This window comes from Palaemon carinicauda, chromosome 41 (genome assembly GCF_036898095.1).
Source record: "Palaemon carinicauda isolate YSFRI2023 chromosome 41, ASM3689809v2, whole genome shotgun sequence".
Taxonomy (NCBI): Eukaryota; Metazoa; Arthropoda; class Malacostraca; order Decapoda; family Palaemonidae; genus Palaemon; species Palaemon carinicauda.
The window spans coordinates 21796281-21816585 of NC_090765.1; the positions used below are offsets into that span (position 1 = coordinate 21796281).

The following is a 20305-nucleotide window of genomic DNA, read 5'->3' on the forward strand; positions in this document are numbered from 1 at the left end:
AGGTATAAGAGAAAATCAGCTATTTGGGCTACAGAGGTACTGGTCGAGGATACGGAAACTGACTTGCACCAGTCTCGGAAGACTTCCCACTTCGATTGGTAGACTCTAATGGTAGACGCTCTCCTTGCTCTAGCAATCGCACTGGCTGCCTCCTTCGAAAAGCCTCTAGCTCTCGAGAGTCTTTCGATAGTCTGAAGGCAGTCAGACGAAGAGCGTGGAGGCTTTGGTGTACCTTCTTTACGTGTGGCTGACGTAGAAGGTCTACTCTTAGAGGAAGACTTCTGGGAACGTCTACTAGCCATCGAAGTACCTCGGTGAACCATTCTCTCGCGGGCCAGAGGGGAGCAACTAACGTCAACCTTGTCCCTTCGTGAGAGGCGAATTTCTGCAGTACCTTGTTGACAATCTTGAATGGTGGGAATGCATAAAGATCTAGGTGTGACCAATCTAGGAGGAAGGCATCTATATGTATTGCTGATGGGTCCGGGACTGGAGAGCAATATATTGGAAGCCTCTTGGTCAGCGAGGTTGCAAAGAGATCTATGGTGGGTTGACCCCAAGTCACCCAAAGTCTCTTGCACACATCCTTGTGGAGGGTCCATTCAGTTGGAATTACTTGACCTTTCCGACTGAGACAATCTGCTAGAACGTTCAAGTCGCCCTGGATGAACCTCGTTACTAGGGAGATGCCTCGATCTTTTGACCAGATGAGCAGGTCCCTTGCGATCTCGTACAAAGTCAGTGAGTGGGTACCTCCCTGTTTGGAAATGTACGCCAAGGCCGTGGTGTTGTCCGAGTTTACTTCCACCACCTTGCCTCGAAGGAGATTCTCGAAGCTTATCAAGGCCAGATGAACCGCCAAAAGCTCCTTGCAGTTGATATGCATGCTCCTCTGACTCGAGTTCCACAGACCTGAGCATTCCCGACCGTCCAGCGTCGCGCCCCAGCCCAAGTCCGATGCGTCCGAGAAGAGAACGTGGTTGGGTATCTGAACTGCCAGGGGAAGACCCTCTTGTAGGCTGATATTGTCCTTCCACCAAGTCAGACAAGACTTTATCTTTTCGGAAATCGGGATCGAGACCGCCTCTAGCGTCTTGTCCTTTTTCCAGTGAAAAGCCAGATGGAATTGAAGAGGACGGAGGTGTAGCCTTCCTAGCAAGACAAATTGCTCCAGGGATGACAGCGTCCCTACCAGACTCATCCACAGCCTGACTGAGCAGCGTCCTTTCTTCAGCATCTTCTGGATGGAGAGCAGGGCTTGATCTATTCTGGGGGCCGACGGAAAAGCCCGAAAAACTTGACTGTGAATCTCCATCCCTAAATACAGAATAGTTTGGGATGGGACCAGCTGTGACTTTTCCAAATTGACTAGGAGTCCCAATTCCTTGGTCAGATCTAGAGTCCAATTGAGATCCTTCAGACAGCGATGACTGGAAGAGGCTCTGAGAAGCCAGTCGTCCAAATAAAGGGAGGCTCGGATGTCCGATAAGTGGAGGAATTTTGCCACATTCCTCATAAGCCTCGTAAACACGAGAGGAGCTGTGCTTAGGCCAAAGCACAGGGCCCGAAACTGGTACACCACATCTTCGAAGACGAATCTCAGAAAGGGTTGGGAGTCTGAGTAAATGGGGATGTGGAAGTAGGCGTCCCTTAGGTCTAGAGAGACCATCCAGTCTTCCTTTCTGACCGCTGCTAGGACTGACTTTTTGGTCTCCATGGTAAACTTCATCTTTGTGACAAAGACATTCAGAGCACTGACGTCTAGCACCGGTCTCCAACCTCCTGTCTTCTTTGATACTAGGAAGAGACGGTTGTAAAACCCCGGTGATTGAAGGTCCGAGACTTTGACCACCGCTCCCTTCTCTAGCAAAAGAGACACTTCCAGTTTCAGGGCTTGTCTCTTTTCTTCCTCTCTGTACCTGGGAGAGAGATCGATGGGGGACGTCGCTAGAGGGGGTTTGCGTACAAAAGGGATTTTGTACCCCTCTCTGAGCAACCTCACAGATTGTTGATCTGCGCCTCTCTTCTCCCAGGCTTGCCAGAAGTTCTTGAGTCTGGCACCTACTGCTGTCTGAAGTTGCGGGCAGTCAGACTCTGCCCTTAGAGGACTTGGATCCTTTTCTCTTCCCTCTCTTCCCTTCGGCACGAGCACCTCCCCTGCTGGAGGCTCTGCCACGAAAGGGTGGGATAAACCGAGATGCTGGAGTGTCTATCCTAGGTCTAGCAGACAATGCAGGCAAAGGGGGAGCTTTGCGAGCCGAGGACGCAACTAGATCGTGGGTGTCCTTCTGCACTAAAGACAAGGCAATTTCCTTAACCAAGACTTCAGGAAACAGGCACTTAGACAAGGGCGCAAAGAGTAGCTCAGATCTTTGGCATGGCGTCACTCCAGCAGACAGGAAAGAGCATAGAGACTCTCGTTTCTTCAGGACTCCGGACGTGAATGAAGCGGCAAGTTCGTTGGACCCATCACGGACGGCCTTGTCCATGCAGGACATAATGAGTAAGGAAACATCCTTATCAGCAGAAGAGATTTTCCTACTCAGGGCTCCTAAACACCAGTCTAGGAAGTTAAAGACTTTGAACGCCCTAAATATACCTTTAAGAAGGTGGTCCAGGTCTGAGGGTGACCAACAAATCTTCGAGCGTCTCATGGCAAGGCGGCGGGGAGAGTCTACAAGACTTGAGAAGTCGCCCTGGGCAGAGGCAGGAACTCCCAAGCCGAGAACTTCTCCCGTGACATACCAGACGCTCGATCTAGACGAGAGTTTAGATGGGGGGAAGGCAAATGCTGTCTTCCCTAAACTCCTCTTGGTCTCTAACCAATCGCCTAACAGCCGTAAAGCTCTCTTGGATGAGCGAGAGAGAACGAGTTTAGTAAAGGCAGGCATGGTAGTAGGAACGCCTAAGACAAACTCTGACGGCGGCGAAAGAGGAGCCACAGAAATAAAGTGATCAGGGAACAACTCTTTAAACACAGCCATGACTTTTCTAAAGTCCAAGGATGGTTGAACTGCTTTAGGCTCATCAAGTTCTGAAGGTTGATCCTCAGGATGTGGTTCAGCAACGTCCTCATCTGACAGTTCCTCATCCGATAACTGATGAGAAAACGGCAAAGGTGTGGGCAACGTTTAACTCGCAGAGTCCGGTCGCACTGGTGCATACGTGACGGAGCCGGACGCAGCGTCCTGGAACTGCTAAACAGTCTGGGAACTGTCAACAACCACAGGTGCGCGAGGACGCACAGCGTCCACCCGAGACTGTTTAGACCGTCTGGGTTGTGCAGTCAACACCATACCGGGTTGCGGAGGTTGATGCACCGCGTCAAAACAAGTCAACTCTGATGGTTGATGAACGTCCTGAACGTCACCAATCACATCAGTGCATTGCCTAACGTCAACGTGCGGCTGGAAATCCACACTGGGTCGCATCGGTGGAGGTACTACCCCAACTGGTTGACGCGAGAAAGCTACCTCAACGTCAACAGGACGCACAACAGACCGTTTGGATGGTTGATGGCCAGTAGGTTCAACGGAAACCTTCTCCGCATTGTAGTCCTCCATCAAGGACGCAAGCTTGGACTGCATGTCTTGCAGTAACACCCATTGAGGGTCTACGGAAGCAGGTGTGGTAACAGACGGGGTGAGCGAATGAGACGGCACAACTTTGCCTCTCTTAGGCGGCGAGCAGTCATCAGATGACGGCAACGGGTCCGAACTGTCCCAGTGGCTACAACCGGGACGTTGGACTTGTCCTGAAGAGACCGACTTACGCTTCAAAGGTCTGGAGACCTTGGTCCAAGGTTTCTTACGAGAAACACCTTCGGACGACGAGGTAAAAATGGGCTCTCTCGTCTTACGTTGGTAGGGGCGATCTTGGAGAGATACGCCTGATACCATAGAGGGAACGTCTGTTCGCTGATCAAGGCCTCTCGAACCCATGAGTCGTACGACATTGCTTCTCCCCTGGGCTTGGGAGCTTGCAAGAGGTCCCGGACTAGGTGGACGACAGGCACGAACAGACGAACCCTCGAGCGCAACACTGTTCACAACACTTTGAGAAACACTAGGCACTTTAACACTTTCCGCCGTGGCACTTTGGCACTTGAGTTCCTTTACGTCCGCCATGAGTTGATTTCGGTCACTTGCTAAGGCCTCAACTCTCTCCCCCAAGGCATGAATAGCACGCATCATGTCTTGCATCGACGGTTCCTGAGTGCTAGGAGGGGGGTTAGGAACAACCACTACAGGGGAAGGATTAGGTTCAGGGGCATGTGGAGAGGAAAAATCTACCGACCTAGAAGAACTTCTCCTTACCCTATCTCTCTCTAGTCTGCGTGTATATTTATCAAATTCGATAAAATCGAATTCCGAAAGGCCCACGCATTCCTCACACCGATCTTCCAATTGACAGGTTTTACCCCGACAATTGGAACAAACAGTGTGAGGGTCGAGAGAAGCCTTTGGAAGACGCCTATGACAGTCCCTAGCATTACATTTTCTGAACTTGGGAACTTGAGAAGGGTCAGCCATTTTGAATTAGTCAAGGGAAAATTCCAAAAAACGATCTAAGTCATCAACAATTAATCCGATTCAAAAAAGAGTTCAAGGATTTATTTGAAGAAAAACACCTGTACTGCGAAAGCTCAAACCAAATTAAAGTACTTCACCAAATATGATGGGAAAAACTCCAGGTTCAACAGCGAGTAAAGTACGTCTTGTCGACAGAGAAGAAATTGAGGTTTTGTTTACATCGAGAGTGGTATCTGGCCGACAGTTGGCGCTGGTGGGCACACCCGCAACCTGTATAGCGATCGCTGGCGAGTTTTTACTGTATGTGTCTATCGAGCAACAGAGTTGCAGCTATTATATATTCACCGGCTAAGTTAAATATTTAAAATATAAAGTTCTACAAAAATAGACTAAACATACCAACAGAAAAATCTGCAATAGCAATGAGATCCATCTTGGGAAGAGGATATGCGATGTTGAAGTATTCCTTGTAATATGGCAAGACTTTAGTGGCTACCTCTAGAGCAAACTTCCCTTGCTCCTTCTTACCAACTGGAGTATAAACACGGACCTGAAAGACAATTACCGTAGATAATTAGAATATGTAAAGGAACAACGTTTTTATATACCTTTAGTGCTAAATGGTACTTTATCCTGAAATTAAGATAACTTTCTATAAACACTATTATTACTTGCGAAGCTACAACCCTAGTTAGAAAAGCAAGATGCCATAAGCCCAAGGGCTCCAACAGGGAAAATAGTCCAGTGAGGGAAGGAAATAATGAAATAAAACTACAAGAGAGGTTTAAGAACAATAATAACATTGAAATAAATCTTTCTTATATAAACTATAAAAACTTCAAAATAACAAGATAGAATAGTCTGCCCAAGTGTACCCTCAAGCAAGAGATCTCTACCCCAAAACAGTGGAAGACCATGGTACAGAGGCATTGAATAATTAGTGCAGTAGTTAACCTCTTGAGAGAAGAAGAATTGTTTGGTAATTTCGATGTTGTCAATTGTATGAGGAAAGAGGAGAATGAGTAAAGAATAGGCCAGACTATTCTGTGGATGTGTCAGAAAAAATGAAATGAGCCATAACCAGAGAGAGGTATCCAATGTAGTACTATCTGACCAGTCAAAGGACCCAATAACTCTCTAGTGATAGTATCTCAACAGAAGGACAATAAAGCTAAGACAACAAAAAATGGAACAACAAAATTTAAAGTAAAAATTTAGAAGAACTATGTACCATAGAACATGAAAACGAAATCCTATAATGGCGGACCAACTGACTTAATGAGATCAATCACAAGATAAAACAAAATATGATTATGGATTCCCATATCCACAAGCTGAGAGTGAAATGCATTACAATACTTATGATACAAACTACAAGATCAAGATATATACAATTCCCTTTTACTGAAACATAACTTTTGAACTGACACTTGTACTATATTCATGCAAAATATAATTTGGTTTAGATACACAGCTACCTGGAGCACTCATCAAACTGAGATTACATAGCTTACTTCGGAAGTTACAAAATATGTCTCATCTTTATTGCTACAATATTATTATCAAAACATTACAATTGCAAATACTTTCAGAGGAAAGGATTCTATCAACAGCAGTATCAGAATATATTCTTACAGAAGAATAAATAAAAGTTTCACCATAATAGCAAACTGTCAATAGCAAAAACTGCAATACTCTGAAGACACCAAAAGGAATATAACAAAAGTTTTATTTTGGAGTATACAAAGGATCAAAAGCACCTCATTACTGTATATAAAAACATTTATAAAAAAGAAAAATATATATTTCTAAACATATTAAAAGTAATTTGTATTTTTCCTAGCTATTGAAACACAGGTTATTTTTAAAGTACAGAAATGGCTTCTGCAGAGCTGGAACAGCCATTAAAATCCCTAATGAGTAGCTAATAATAGAAGGATGGGGGAGAAACTTTAAAAAAAAAATTACATGTAGGAAAAGTTTCTCAATCACGCAACTCCTCTACATCTAGTATTTGATCCAGCATATCACGGAATGAATTCTGCACCCCAAGAAAGGGGAAGAAAGAAGGGGTAAAAAGGACAGTTGGTTTAGTTCTCATTCTAGACTTACATTTCAACAGCAATATTGGGCAAGATGTTTCTTGTGCCATGAAGGAGTTACGTTTTCTACACAATATGTTGAACAACTACGACCAGGCTACAGATACTGGTATTGAGGGGCCTGTGGTATACTCCTACAAGCAATGGGCAGAGAAGGTACAGTTGTTACCAGTCTCCAAAGATTGCGCCCTGGCAGGTTCTTCCTTAGAAATGATGTAGATCTGTTATGTCTGACTTGGGGAGCATGAATTCAGAACAGGTATTTGATTGTCTTATAAAACCAGAAAGAATCAAGTGTGCTAAGATCTTCACCTTTTCATTCCTTTGCTGTAGGAGGAATTGTAGTGTCCCCACAAAACTAGGAGACAAGTCATTCTAGTCCCGACTAGTTACCTCTGGTAGTAAATATAAGAAGGAAGATCTAAAGTTGTGAACAACTGGGTTCTAGTCCGGAAACAAACTCCTGAACCGAGGTGATGGCAATCCTCTAGTCTTTGGAATGACCTGTGGTACAGGCAAAGTCATGCCATTTTCTACAAGCTTTATCAGGACTAGGCTAGCTAATGATATTCTAGGGTTGGTGCCTCATCTGTTGTCAGTTCCACTGTTCAAGAGAGGATCGCTTGTGAGGTCTGCGTACTTGTGAAACATTCCTACGGCTTGACACATGGGTTTGTCAATTCTCACAGAATCCATATCTAAGACCTAGTTGTACATCTGGTTATTATCCCTCAGTGCAAAGATTAAGGAGCTTCTCTAATGAAGGAAGAAATAGCTGATCTAGATACCATTAGGCGTATGGCCGTTTGGGAGCAATCAGGGTCATGCCAAACTCTACCGTCGTCAACTGACTGTTGAATGATTTGTGAGATGGGAAGAAGTCCTATGGATGTTGTAAGGAGTTCCCAAATGCTGCTAATGGATTGGAATTGGGAAGCAGGAACTGTTAATTGAATGATGAGCTGGTCAAGCAATAGTGAAAACTTCAAATGAGAAGCCTTCCTGCCCAGCAATGATGTAGGAAACACAATAGGTCATACACAGAGTTACTGTCGACTGAATGAGTTTACTTGACTAATCCTCCTAACAAGATGAACCTTGCAAATAGCCATACCTAGTCTAATTCATCATCATCATCTCCTCCCACACCTATTGACACAAAGGGCCTGAGTTAGATTTCGCCAGTCGTCTCTATCTTGAGCTTTTAAATCTATACTTCTCCATTCTTCATTTCCTACTTCACGCTTCATAGTCCTCAGCCATGTAGGTCTGGGTCTTCCAACACTTCTAGAGGAGCCCAGCTGAAAGTCTGGTGAACTCATCTCTCTTGGGGAGTGTGAATAGCATGCCCAAAAGCATCTCCATCTGTCCCTCACCACGATCTCATCCACATATGACACTCGACTTACCAAGAGTGTACTTGTTCGATAAGGGTCTGTGAAAAGAGCCCACTCGTTGACAAAATTCAAAGATATAAGCATATCATTTCTCAATGTAACAGAACTTACTAACCCTGTTTGCAAAGTAGTCACATTTCATGCGTTACCGGTAGGTTGAAAAGCAGGTCTTTCCTCCGTGAACCACTTACCTCAGGTGATCATGTACACAAAGAGTACCCAATCGTACTTTGATTTGTCTGTGAACAGTAGGATTTCTGAAGGTGAGGTTCAAGTGGAACTCCCTTGCAGAGGAAAGCGTCAGTCATCCACTAAGCCCGATCATCCCGTGTTTCCTTTCCCAATGAAACTAGAAGGTACGGAATTCATTTCCTGCTTATCAATGATGCTTCCAAATCTTGGAGTAATCACTCATGCAGGAGCGCATTCTACAGAAGATTCAGAAGACAATGTTACCGTCCAGCTGGACGTTACTTCCCTACATTCGCTGAAAATTTTTTCAATGTTTTATCAGTATAACTCTGTCCTCTATTTCGGCTTAGCCATGTGGCTGGGTTACCGACTGAACACGATTCTTGTATCAGGGAAAAAGGAGGTCAACTTATTTCATCCAGGGCATTGCCTCCCGAAAGGAGACAGGACAAGTCAAACTCTAATCTGAACTGAAAATCAAAGCTTAGACATCGAGAAGACTTCGACAAAGCAAAGGATGGATATCTAGATGTATACAGTACGTCCTTCAGCTCCATTGAGCAGAAGTCCTTTTCCTGATGGTAGACTGCACAGTACTTGCCATCATCCTTTGAATGGAAAGAAAGTTGGTCACCAGACTCCAGGTCAACTTCTTTAACGGAAAAAATGACCGTAAAGGACTGGAGAACCATCTTGAGGACTTCAAGTGCATCTCTCTCCATTGTGTTCCTTCAAGATCCAAAGGCCTACTCGTACGGTAGTAAAGTTGCTCAAGAGTCTGAAAGGTCCTCACCTTCTGCCTATTTGGGACTGTTAGTTTTGGGCTGAGGGGAAGTATATGACTGCACCCAACCAAAGGCCAAGTAAGCCACAGCCAAACTGATCCTAAAAAAGACTTCCATGGTAGGAGATTCCGGACCTGAGAAAGATGGCCATGCCTGGGTCTTACAATGGGTCCCTATTTGCAGTGCTGCAATCAGTAAATCAATGGCTCATGGTGATACAGTCACCAAAGCGTTTCAGGAACATCCCGACGCAGGAGAGGGCCGATGGCTTGTCTCGTATGAAACCTAACGCTGGCAGTAGGAGCGTAAGTGCATGTACATAGTACCAAACCCTTTCCCTTGGGTTGAGTTCGGGTAGTTCTTTCCCTCCATGGACAGTAACAACAAACAGTGCTTCTTGCTCTCTCGATGGGAGAGAGAAGGCAAAAGGTCAGTTAGAGGAAAGGAGGAGTGCAACCTTATTGGGAGTGAGTGTGCTTATTCTCAAGTACAGGTAGTTGGTGCGTGGTCTTCTGTGCCATGTACCAGGAACAAATTGTTGAAGGACATGTGGGTATGCTCCCTCGAATTGATGGCTGTGAAGATTAAATGACACTTCCAAACTCCTTCATCACTAGTTCAACTGCAACATTCTTCAGAGTCAAACCAGCCATCACCTGTTGTTAACCATCTCGTTAGTAAATTTAACCACCGTTCCAGCTCCGCTGAAGACATTTCCCTATCTTAAAGGACAAAAGTTTTGTATACACATAAAAACCAATATTTTTTCAATTACTATCCTAAGTTACAGAAAAGAAATACCTGGCTCATTATCCTGAAACACAGTTCTTTAGAAATGAAAAACTTTCAACAAAGAATGATGCCATCCTATCCTTTTGACATCTCTACAATTTCTCCATTTTAGCATTCATTTCTGACACTATCTTTTTAGCACTGAATTCTAACACTATATTTTTAATTATGATATTTTAATTATAAAATAAATTTTTGAATATACTTACCCGGTGAATATATAATAGCTGCAACTCTGGTGCTCGACAGACACATACATAAAAAAAAAACTCGCGAGCGATCGCTACGCAGGATGCGGGTGTGCCCACCAGCGCCAACTGTCGGCCAGATACCACTCTCGGATGTAAACAAAACCTTCAATTTCTTCTCATCCCACTGCGTCTCTATTGGGGAGGAAGGGAGGGTCATTTAATTTATATATTCACCGGGTAAGTATATTCAAAAATTTATTTTATAATTAAAATATAATTTTTAAATATTTAACTTAGCCGGTGAATATATAATAGCTGATTCACACCCAAGGAGGTGGGTAGAGACCAGAGTTAATTATGTTTACAGCGTATAAGCTAAGAGTTTTTTCATTTTGGCAGTTATCAATATAACAAAACCAAAATAAATAGGTACCTGGTGAGGAAGTTGACTTAGACAATTACTCTGCCTTGTAAGTCTGTCTTCCTCACGGAGCCCAGCGATCCTCTTAGGATGCTGACAGACTCCCAGGAGCTTAAGTATCAAGGGCTGCAACCCATACAACAGGACCTCATCAAACCCCTAATCTGGGCGCTCTCAAGAAATGACTTTGACCACCCGCCAAATCAATCAGGATGCGAAAGGCTTCTTAGCCTTCCGAACAACCCATAAAACAATATTAAAAACATTTCAAGAGACAGATTAAAAGGATATTGGAATTAGGGAAGTGTAGTGGTAGAACCCTCACCCACTACTGCACTCGCTGCAACGAATGGACCCAGTGTGTAGCAGTCCTCGTAAAGAGTCTGGACATCTTTTAAGTAAAATGACGCGAACACTGACTTGTTTCTCCAAGAAGTTGCGTCCATAATACTTTGCAGAGATTTATTTTGCTTGAAGGCCACGGAGGTTGCTATATCTCTAACTTCGTGCGTCTTAACCTTAAGCAAACATCGGTCTTTCTCATTCAAGTGAGAATGAGCTTCTCGTAATAAAAAAATCTGATAAAATATGACAAAGAATTCTTTGACATAGGCAATGAAGGTTTCTTAACTGAGCACCATAATGCCTCAGATTTCCCTCGTAATGACTTAGTACGAGCTAAATAGAACTTAAGAGCTCTAACAGGACATAATACTCTTTCCAGTTCGTTGCCTACGATCTCTGATAAGCAAGGAATATCAAAAGATTTAGGCCAAGGACGAGAAGGCAGTTCATTTTTGGCCAGGAAACCAAGTTGAAGTGAACAAGTGGCTTTTTTCTGTAGAAAAGCCGATGTTCTTACTGAAGGCATGAAGTTCACTGACCCTTTTAGCCGAAGCCAAGCACACTAGGAAAAGTGTCTTGAGGGTGAGATCCTTCAGGGAGGCTGAATGTAATGGCTCAAACATGTCTGACATGAGGAACCTTAGGACCACGTCTAAGTTCCATCCAGGAGTTGCCAAACGACGTTCCTTAGAGGTCTCGAAAGACTTAAGGAGATCTTGGAGATCTTTATTGTTGGAAAGATCTAAGCCTCTATGTCGAAAGACCGAAGCCAACATGCTCCTGTAGCCCTTAATCGTGGGAGCTGAAAGGGAGCGAATCTTTCTCAGATGTAAAAGAAAATCTGCGATTTGGGCTACAGAGGTACTGGACGAGGACACAGATGCTGACTTGCACCAGTCTCGAAAGACTTCCCACTTCGACTGGTATACTCTAATGGTAGAAGCTCTCCTAGCTCTTGCAATCGCACTGACTGCCTCCTTCGAAAAACCTCTAGCTCTTGAGAGTCTTTCGGTAGTGTGAAGGAAGTCAGACGAAGAGCGGGGAGGCTTTGATGGACATTCTTTACGTGGGGCTGACGTAACAGATCTACCCTTAAAGGAAGACTTCTTGGAAAGTCTACCAGCCATTGAAGTACCTCGGTGAACCACTCTCTCGCGGGCCAGAGGGTAGCAACCAACGTCAACCTTGTCCCTCCGTGAGAGGCGAACTTCTGCAGTACCTTGTTGACTATCTTGAATGGTGGGAATGCATATAAGTCCATAAAAGACCAATCCAGTAGAAACGCGTCTATGTAGATTGCTTCTGTATCTAGGACTGGAGAGCAAAAGATTGGTAACCTTTTGGTCAACGAGGAGGCAAAGAGGTCTATGGTTGGTTGACCCCAAGAAGCCCAAAGACTCTTGCCCACGTCCTTGTGGAGGGTCCATTCCGTGGGTATCACCTGACCCCTCCGACTGAGACAGTCTGCCAAGACGTTCAAGTCCCCCTGGATGAATCTCGTCAACAGGGAGATGCCTCGAATTCTAGACCATAAGAGAAGGTCCCTTGCGATCTCGAGCAGCGTGAAGGAGTGTGTGCCTCCTTGCTTGGAGATGTACGCCAAAGTTGTGGTGTTGTCTGAGTTGACCTCTACCACTTAGTTTCGAAGACGCTTCCTAATATCATCAAGGCCAAGTGGACTGCTAATAGCTCCTTGCCGTTGATGTGCATGCTCTTCTGACTTGAGGTCCACAGACCAGCGCATTCCCGACCGTCCAGGGTCGCACCCAACCCAAACCCGACGCGTCTGAGGACAACACGTGGTTTGGGTTCTTGACTGCTAGGGATAGTCCTCTCTCAGACTGATATTGCTGTCTCACCATTTCAGGCATGCCTTTATTGGTTCGGAGACTGGGAATGATACCGTCTCTAATGTCTTGTCCTAGTTCCAGTGAGAGGCTAGATGGAACCGGAGAGGCAGAAGGGGTAGTCTCCCTAGTGAGACAAACTGCTCCAGGGATGAGAGAGTCCCTACGAGACTGTTCCAACTCCTGAGTGAATAAACGTTTTCTTTTCAGCATTAGTTGGACTTCGAGCAGGGCTTGACTGCGAATCTCCATCCCAAAAAATAGAATAATCTGAGATGGGATCAGTTGGGACTTTTAGGTTGACCACAAGTCCCAACTCCCTGGCCAGACTCAACGTCCAATGTAGATCCTGCAGACAGTGAAGGCTGGACGATGCTCTGAGAAGCCAGTTGTCCAAGTACAGGGAGGCTCGGATCCCCGATAGCTCGAAACTGGTACCCCACATTCCTGTAAACAAACCTCAGAAACGGTTGGGAATCCGGGTGTATAGGAATGTGGAAGTATGCCTCCTGAAGGTCGAGAGAGTCCATCCAGTCGCCTTCCATAAATGCTGTCAAGACAGCCTGGAAGACTTCATCGTGAAGTTTGTCTTGACAATGAACATATTGAGCGCACTTGCCTCTTACGTACTCCTGCAGTGAACATGGCTGCCAAATCATGGAGCCATCCCTGAGGGACTTGTTCCTGCAGAGAACGTGGCTGTCAGATCATTGGAGCCATCCCTGAAAGCCTTGTTTATGCATGACATAATTGTACAGCAAAACTTCAAAGGCTCGAAAACAGCTGTGAAGTTGACCTGTAAAATCTTGGAGCGTCTCATGGCCAGGCGCCAGGGAGAGTCTATGAGGTTTGAGAAGTCTATCTGGGCAGAGGCAGGAACTCCCAAGCCGAGAACTTCTCTCGTGTCATATCAGACTCTCGCTCTATAAGCCAGTTTAAAAGAAGGGAAAGCAAAGGCTGTATCCCCCAAACTCCTCCTGGTGATAAACCAGTCGCCTAGCAAACGTAAAGCTCTCTAGGAGAGCGAGAGAGCACTAGCTTATAAAACAATGGCTTCGAAGTAGCTAGGCCTAGTGTAAGCTCTGACGTTTAGGCGAACGAGGAGCAGCAGTTACAAAAAAATCCGGACAAAGATCCTTAAAAATCAGCATGATTTATTTAAAGTCCATAGAGGGCTAAGCAGCTTTAGGCTCCTCTCCGTCTGACAGAGTCCACAAGGGAATATCAGTAGGAGGGGGAACAGCAACTTCCTCATCTGAAGGAACCTTGTCCGATAATAGCTGAGTCTCAAGCAAGGGAGAGACCTACCGTGGTGGCAATGCTTTACAAGCAGAGTCCACACGTACTGGTGCATTAGTAGCGGACCAGGACGCAACGTCATGTAACTGCTTGACAGTCTGTGAACTGTCAACAACAACAGGTGCGAGAGACCAGGACGCAACGTCATGTAACTGCTTGACAGTCTGTGAACTGTCAACAACAACAGGTGCGTGAGGACGCGTCTGTGAACTGTCAACAACAACAGGTGCGTGAGGACGCACAGCGTCCACTCGAGACTGCTTTGACCGCCTAGACTGAGCAGTCAAAACAACTCTAGAATGCGGAGGTTGACGCTCAGCATCAAAACAAGTCAACTCCGATTGTTAGCGAACGTCCTGAACGTCAACAGGAGCATCAGCAAGTGGCCTAACGTCCAAATGTGGCTGAAAATCCACACGAGACCGCATCGAGTGTGGTTCTAAACAACCTGACTGACGTGACTTAGCTACGCCAACGTCAACAGGACGCACAAAGGAACGTTAGGGTGGCTGAAAGCCAGGATCTCGATGAGATAAACAGCTAGGCTCAACGGACTTATCGGCAGAATAGTCTTCCATAAGGGAGGCAAGCTTATTCTGCATGTCTTGCCGTACAACCCATTTAGGATCAACGGAAATGGTTGCGGTAAGAGATGAGGGTAACGTCTGTGACCGCAAAACCTTGCCAACAAAAAGACTCTAGGAGTCTGTGTTACGCTTTTGTTAGGCGGCGAGCAGTCTTCCGATGACTGCATAGGGTCAGAGCTGTCCTAATGGCTACAACCAGGACGCTGGACCTGTCCTGAAAGGACTGACTTTCGCTTAAGGGCCTCGAAACCTTGTTTCAGGTTTCTTATGCGAAAAGCCTTCGGATGACGAGGAGAAAATCGTCTCTCTCGCCTTATGGTAGGGGTGATCTTGGTAAGATACACCCGATACCATAGAGGGAACGTCTGTTCGCTGATCAAGGCCTCTCGAACCCATAAGTCGTACGACATTACTTCTCCCCTGGGCTTGGGAGCTTGCAAGAGGTCCCGGACTAGGCGAACGACAGGCACGAACAGACGAACCCTCGGTCGCAACACTGATAACACTTTGCGCAATATCACTTTATCACTACGATTTTCTGTTTTGCACTTATTTCACTGAAATCGAAACTTTTACTGATTTCTACCTGAAGCACGCAATTCTACCCTCATCAAAAGGTAGTAATTGCGAAATCAGTCGCATAATGCAAGCACATTAATACCAGCAAAAAACAGTAAACATATTTTAAGATAAAAAAATTCAGTGGCTGGGGAAGACTAAACACTAGTTCATTCAAAACTACGTTTTCAATCTCTCACCGTACATTGCCTGGGGACGAGAATAAAAAACTAAAAACGTTTTATCCTTTCTCCCCGTACAGAGACTAGGGACGAGAGTACAGTAACTCGAGAACAACGTTACCCGCTTGAACGGAACGTTTTCTCTCCTCTCTCTCCCTCCGTCTCTATCTTTCTCTCACTCTCTCTCTTGATTTCGCACCTAAGAGAAGAGCTCACTTACGTTTCGTCAAAAAAACATGTTATTTGACCAAAGGAAAAAACTGAAAGGTTTTTCAATTAAAAAGTTCCTTTAAAATAGAATTTAAAACATTTAAGCTTTGAAAGAAGAATGAACAAAACGTCAGAATCGATTTACTCTTTCTGCAAAGTGAAACCGTGATACTCTCTCTCTCTATCGTAACGATAGAGCGCAAACTGCGTAGCATAAATAAACTAAACGTTAGTTCGTCTTTGAAACAGTACGAAGACTATTCAAAGAAAATCTTTCATAAAATATCTATTAAAAAATATTCATTTAAAAAGTTTTAAATCATTAGCTCTTTAAAAGCTATTTACGAGTGAAAGGGCTCAACGTTGTTTAACTTCGGTTTCCAAGTTAGGACCGACTACTCTCAGGAAAGGTCGCATATAAACAAATCATTAAAATTTATTTTTATGTTTATTATAAATGGAAAGTTAATCGAAGAGGCCTAATAAAGGCGGTGAGATATAAAATATATAGAGGAAAATCTATAATTAATTTATAACGTGATAAGATAATTGCTAAAAGCCTAAACACACTTCCGTCTAAGGGAAGGGTCGGCCATTTAAAAGTCAAAGAAAGTCCATACTCTCTTTGTCATCAAAAATTAAATCTATCCAAAAACGAGTTCAAGGATTTATTTGAAGAAAAACACCTGTACTGCGAAAGCTCAAACCAAATTAAAGTACTTCACCAAATATGATGGGAAAAACTCCAGGTTCAACAGCGAGTAAAAGTACGTCTTGTCGACACGTCGACAGAGAAGAAATTGTAGGTTTTGTTTACATCCGAGAATGGTATCTGGCCGACAGTTGGCGCTGGTGGGCACACCCGCAACCTGCATAGCGATCGCTCGCGAGTTTTTTTTTTATGTATGTGTCTGTCGAGCAACAGAGTTGCAGCTATTATATATTCACCGGCTAAGTTAAATATTTAAAAAATTGAATTTCATAGTCACAAAGGCTCTATTACCCTCAAGACATGTATATCATACAAAAAAGTAATGGCTTATGTGATGTTTTCATCATAAAAAAAAAACTTCACAATTATTATAAATAGTTCAATCAAACAATTATCTAAAGAATAACCATTTCACTAACCTTGATACCATCTGCTGATGTATCTTCGACATGATCATACTCACCAACAACTACGGCTACCAAGTAGGTGGACATAAGAGGGGAGGGGGCAAATTTAACAACTTGCAGATTTGGATCGGACTCACACGGGCTTCTAGAGATTTCAGGCTGTGAAATAATTTCATAATGTTATTAGCTGCCTTTACTTCCTGGAGCTCTTCAACATGTAAAAATAGACCAAGATTTTTCTTATTGAAGTGTTTTTATATAAAGATCATGTAGTTTAGGAAACCAGTGAGTGGACTATCAATCCTTAATTATAAGACCAAGTGAAGCAAGATACAACAAAACACTTTACCTATTTCAAAATAATAGCTCAGATACACGAGACAATATTCAAGACTAACGGATAAGGAACTTACCATATTAGAAAGAGGCACTCTATCATGAGGAACTACAAGGGTCATGTTAAAACAGGCTTTAAGTGCAGGTTCATCCCAGCAAGGAAAACATCGTCTGGCATCTGTTGCCTCAAATTGTGTAACAGCAGAATATCTGTCCTCACCACTTTCTCTGTAAAATGGTTACGTATATTGTATGACAATTAAAAGTGATGTTCGTTGAAAATATAAAATTCATCTAAAAAATTATTTCAAATATACTGTACTGTATGCAGCACATACCAGATTAATGAGAGTATACTTTACACTCAGCATATTATAAGCATAAATCTTGGAGAGGAAAAGAAGAAAAAAGAGCAAGAGTATGGTAATACAGTATCTAACTTATCAAAATTCAATATTATATATCAATAAAATATAAATACAGTAATGTACAGTACAATACATAAACAAAACCAAATATACTTGTAGAGTATTTGTAAAAAAAAATTCAAACTTACGAGGTGTATTTGCTACGGTACATTCCCTTCATTTTGTCATTCAATTCGCCATCAAAAGCCAAACTTAGTTTGGCTGTTCCAATTGGAAGTGTTTCTTGAAAGGTAAGAGTAACCATTTCAGTAGCAGCAACAATTTCAGTGGACACTGGAATCAATGCCTCACCAGAAGACAAAGTAACTTTGACATCTCGAAGAGTCAGGTCCACAGAGTTGAATTTTATCTGCTTAGTTGCTTCCTTGATCTGTTGATACCAATGACTAATAAGATGTCTTTATCACAATTAAATCAAAATGTTGTACTGTTTCTTTATGATGACCCAGTCATGTACAATTAGACAGATAATCCGATATGACAAATTTGGAAATAATTTGTATTTTTCCTAACTAATACAAACCGGTAGCTATTTATTAAGGATTACCTTTCGGCGAGGATTTTCTCTTGACACCACGCTAAAGGGATACAAAAAAGGAGTATTGATAGTGGCCTGAGCATCCTGAGTGGTTGTGAGATAAAGCATAAGAACATCTATGTAAGCATATTCTGAGTTTAAAAATAAGAATACTTAATAGTACCCATAGACGTTTCCCAATGCTTACCTCGCGGGAAGCATTGAGGACGTGTACAAGTATAAAATCTATACTATGATACACAGGGCATGTGATTCTTACTTGCATATGGGTGAGGCCAGCTTGCAGAGGGACCCATGGAGCTGTTCTGCAAGAGAGGTGAAGATGAAGAAAAGAAGTCATCCCAGACTTAACTTGGGTAACCAATCCCCTCAACCATCTTCTACTTGTCCAACAAGGAGTCTCCCAAGGTATTCTTAAACCACTTGTTGTGCAGCCACCACAGGACCAATAGAAAACGTATTGAGGCTTCTGTGGGTCATGTCTTCCAGGTAGTGGGTGGTGACAGTCGTCTGACGCTTCCACGTGCCCGCTTAAAATGCCTGCATCACAGAAAAGTTGTGTTTGGAATCCAAGGATGTACTAATACCACTGGCATCACAAGCTCTGGGTCGTCAAGCTGAAGGAGAGTCAAGATTCAGTGCCGAGTCTATGACTTTATTAATCCAGAAAGAGATGGTATTCTTAGTGACCCTCCTTTTAATACACAATGAACTGACAAAGAAGGCAGCCAGCCAGGGACAAGTTACTGCAGAGCATTCAAGGTAATATCTCAAACTTTTCACTCGGCAGAGTAACAACTGATCTGGATCATTAGTTACAGAAGGTTGACTTTGAATCTGAAAGGTCCCAAATCTAGGCTCCAGTACCTCCGAACTTTGAGACTTTGCAATAAAGTCAGGAACGAAGCAGAATGTCCCTTTTCCCCATCCCCTTGAATGGGAGATGTCGTATAAGAGACCATGAAGTTTACTTATTCTCTTTATTGAGGCTAAAGAGAGTAGGAACGCCATCTTCAAGGTAAAGTTACAGTCTGTTGCATGGCGTAATGGTTCGTAGGGTGGGCCCTTCAAGGCGCAAACCACATTCCAAGGAAGAGGTCTTATCTCCGACTGGGGCCAAGTGATCTCCAAGCTACGTATGAGGAGAGAAAGCTCCAACAAAGAGGAAGGGTCTACTCCTTTCAGTCTAAAGGCTAAGCTTAAGGCTGAGCGATAGCTTTTCACCGCCGAGACCAAGAGGAGTCTTTCCTCCCGAAGGTATATAAGAAATTCCGCTTTTGTTGGGATAGTGGCATCGTGGGAAGAGAGACTCCTTTCACGAAGCCAACCACAGAAGACTCTCCACTTTGCCTGGTAAACCAAGGCCGAAGATTTCTGTAGATATCCAGACATCCTTCTCGCAACTCATTGTGAAAAGCCTCTCTGAGAGAGATGCTGGATAGTCTCCAAGCGTGAAGCCGAAAAGACATAACTGCTTCGAGGGAGATAATCACATGTGATTGTTTAAGTAGATTTTGTCATGGAGGGAGTTCTCTCGGAAGATCTACTAAGCTTGTTCAATATTCAGGTCTTACTGAACACCTTTCTCATCAGAAAAAACAGGGGGAAAAGCGTACACATCTTTGTTATCCCACTGTTGTTGGAATGCATCTTGTCATAGAACTTGAGGGTACGGGACTGGAGGGCAGTATAGCGGGAGCCTGAAGTTCAGGGATGTTGCCAAAGATCTACAGTCGGGGAACCCCACAAATTCAGGAATTTCTTGGCTATCAAAAGATTCAAAGACCATTCGGAACCCACAATCTGACATGCTCTGCTCAGGTTGTCTACGAGCACATTCCTATTGCCAAGAATAAAGCGAGCTGATAAGAGACACCGAATGCTCTTCTCTCCATCTTAGCATCTCCACGGAAAGATGGCATGGGGGTTGCGAAAAGGTACTGCCTTATTTGTTTACGTAAGCCAATACTGTAGCGTTGTCGCTCTACAGCACAACGAAGTGACCCACCAGCAACTGTTGGAGAACCAGGATAGCTGCTCTCATTTCCAAGAGATTTATGTGCTGGTACCTTTTGGACTCGGACTAGAGGCTTGAGACCATTTATTGCAGCAAATGCCCTCCTCCCCCCTTCTTTTGATGTGCCTGTGATGAGCATCAAGTCTGGAGGAGGGATGAGAAGATCCAGCCCTTTGAGGAAGTTTTTGTTCAACAACCATCACTGAAGATCCGCTACTTGATCCTGTCCCATAGGGACTAAAGTGTCCGGGGAGCCGGAGTGCTGGATCCATATGGACTTTTGTCGTCACTGTAGAGATCGTATTTTGAGGCAACCGTTGGGCACAAGACAGGTCAGGAATGTGAGATGGCATAGAAGGCACAACCATTGTCAAGCTGGGAGATCATACTGTCTGAGGAAGGGACTTGCCCCTTACTTCAGCCTGCG

At 44.0% G+C, this 20305-nt stretch overlaps 1 protein-coding gene across 2 annotated transcripts in view; it reads right to left on the reverse strand.

Moving 5' to 3' along the window:
- Positions 1-20305, reverse strand: part of Psa (puromycin-sensitive aminopeptidase) — a 79124-nt gene that overhangs the window by 50208 nt on the left and 8611 nt on the right. For both annotated transcript variants that reach the window (XM_068364225.1, XM_068364224.1), the window contains exons 3-6: positions 17452-17693; positions 16973-17123; positions 16572-16718; positions 4932-5082 (exon numbers count right to left, since the gene is read on the reverse strand). In XM_068364225.1, the coding sequence (XP_068220326.1) occupies positions 4932-5082; positions 16572-16718; positions 16973-17123; positions 17452-17693 (691 nt within the window). The remainder of the gene's footprint in view (positions 1-4931; positions 5083-16571; positions 16719-16972; positions 17124-17451; positions 17694-20305) is intronic.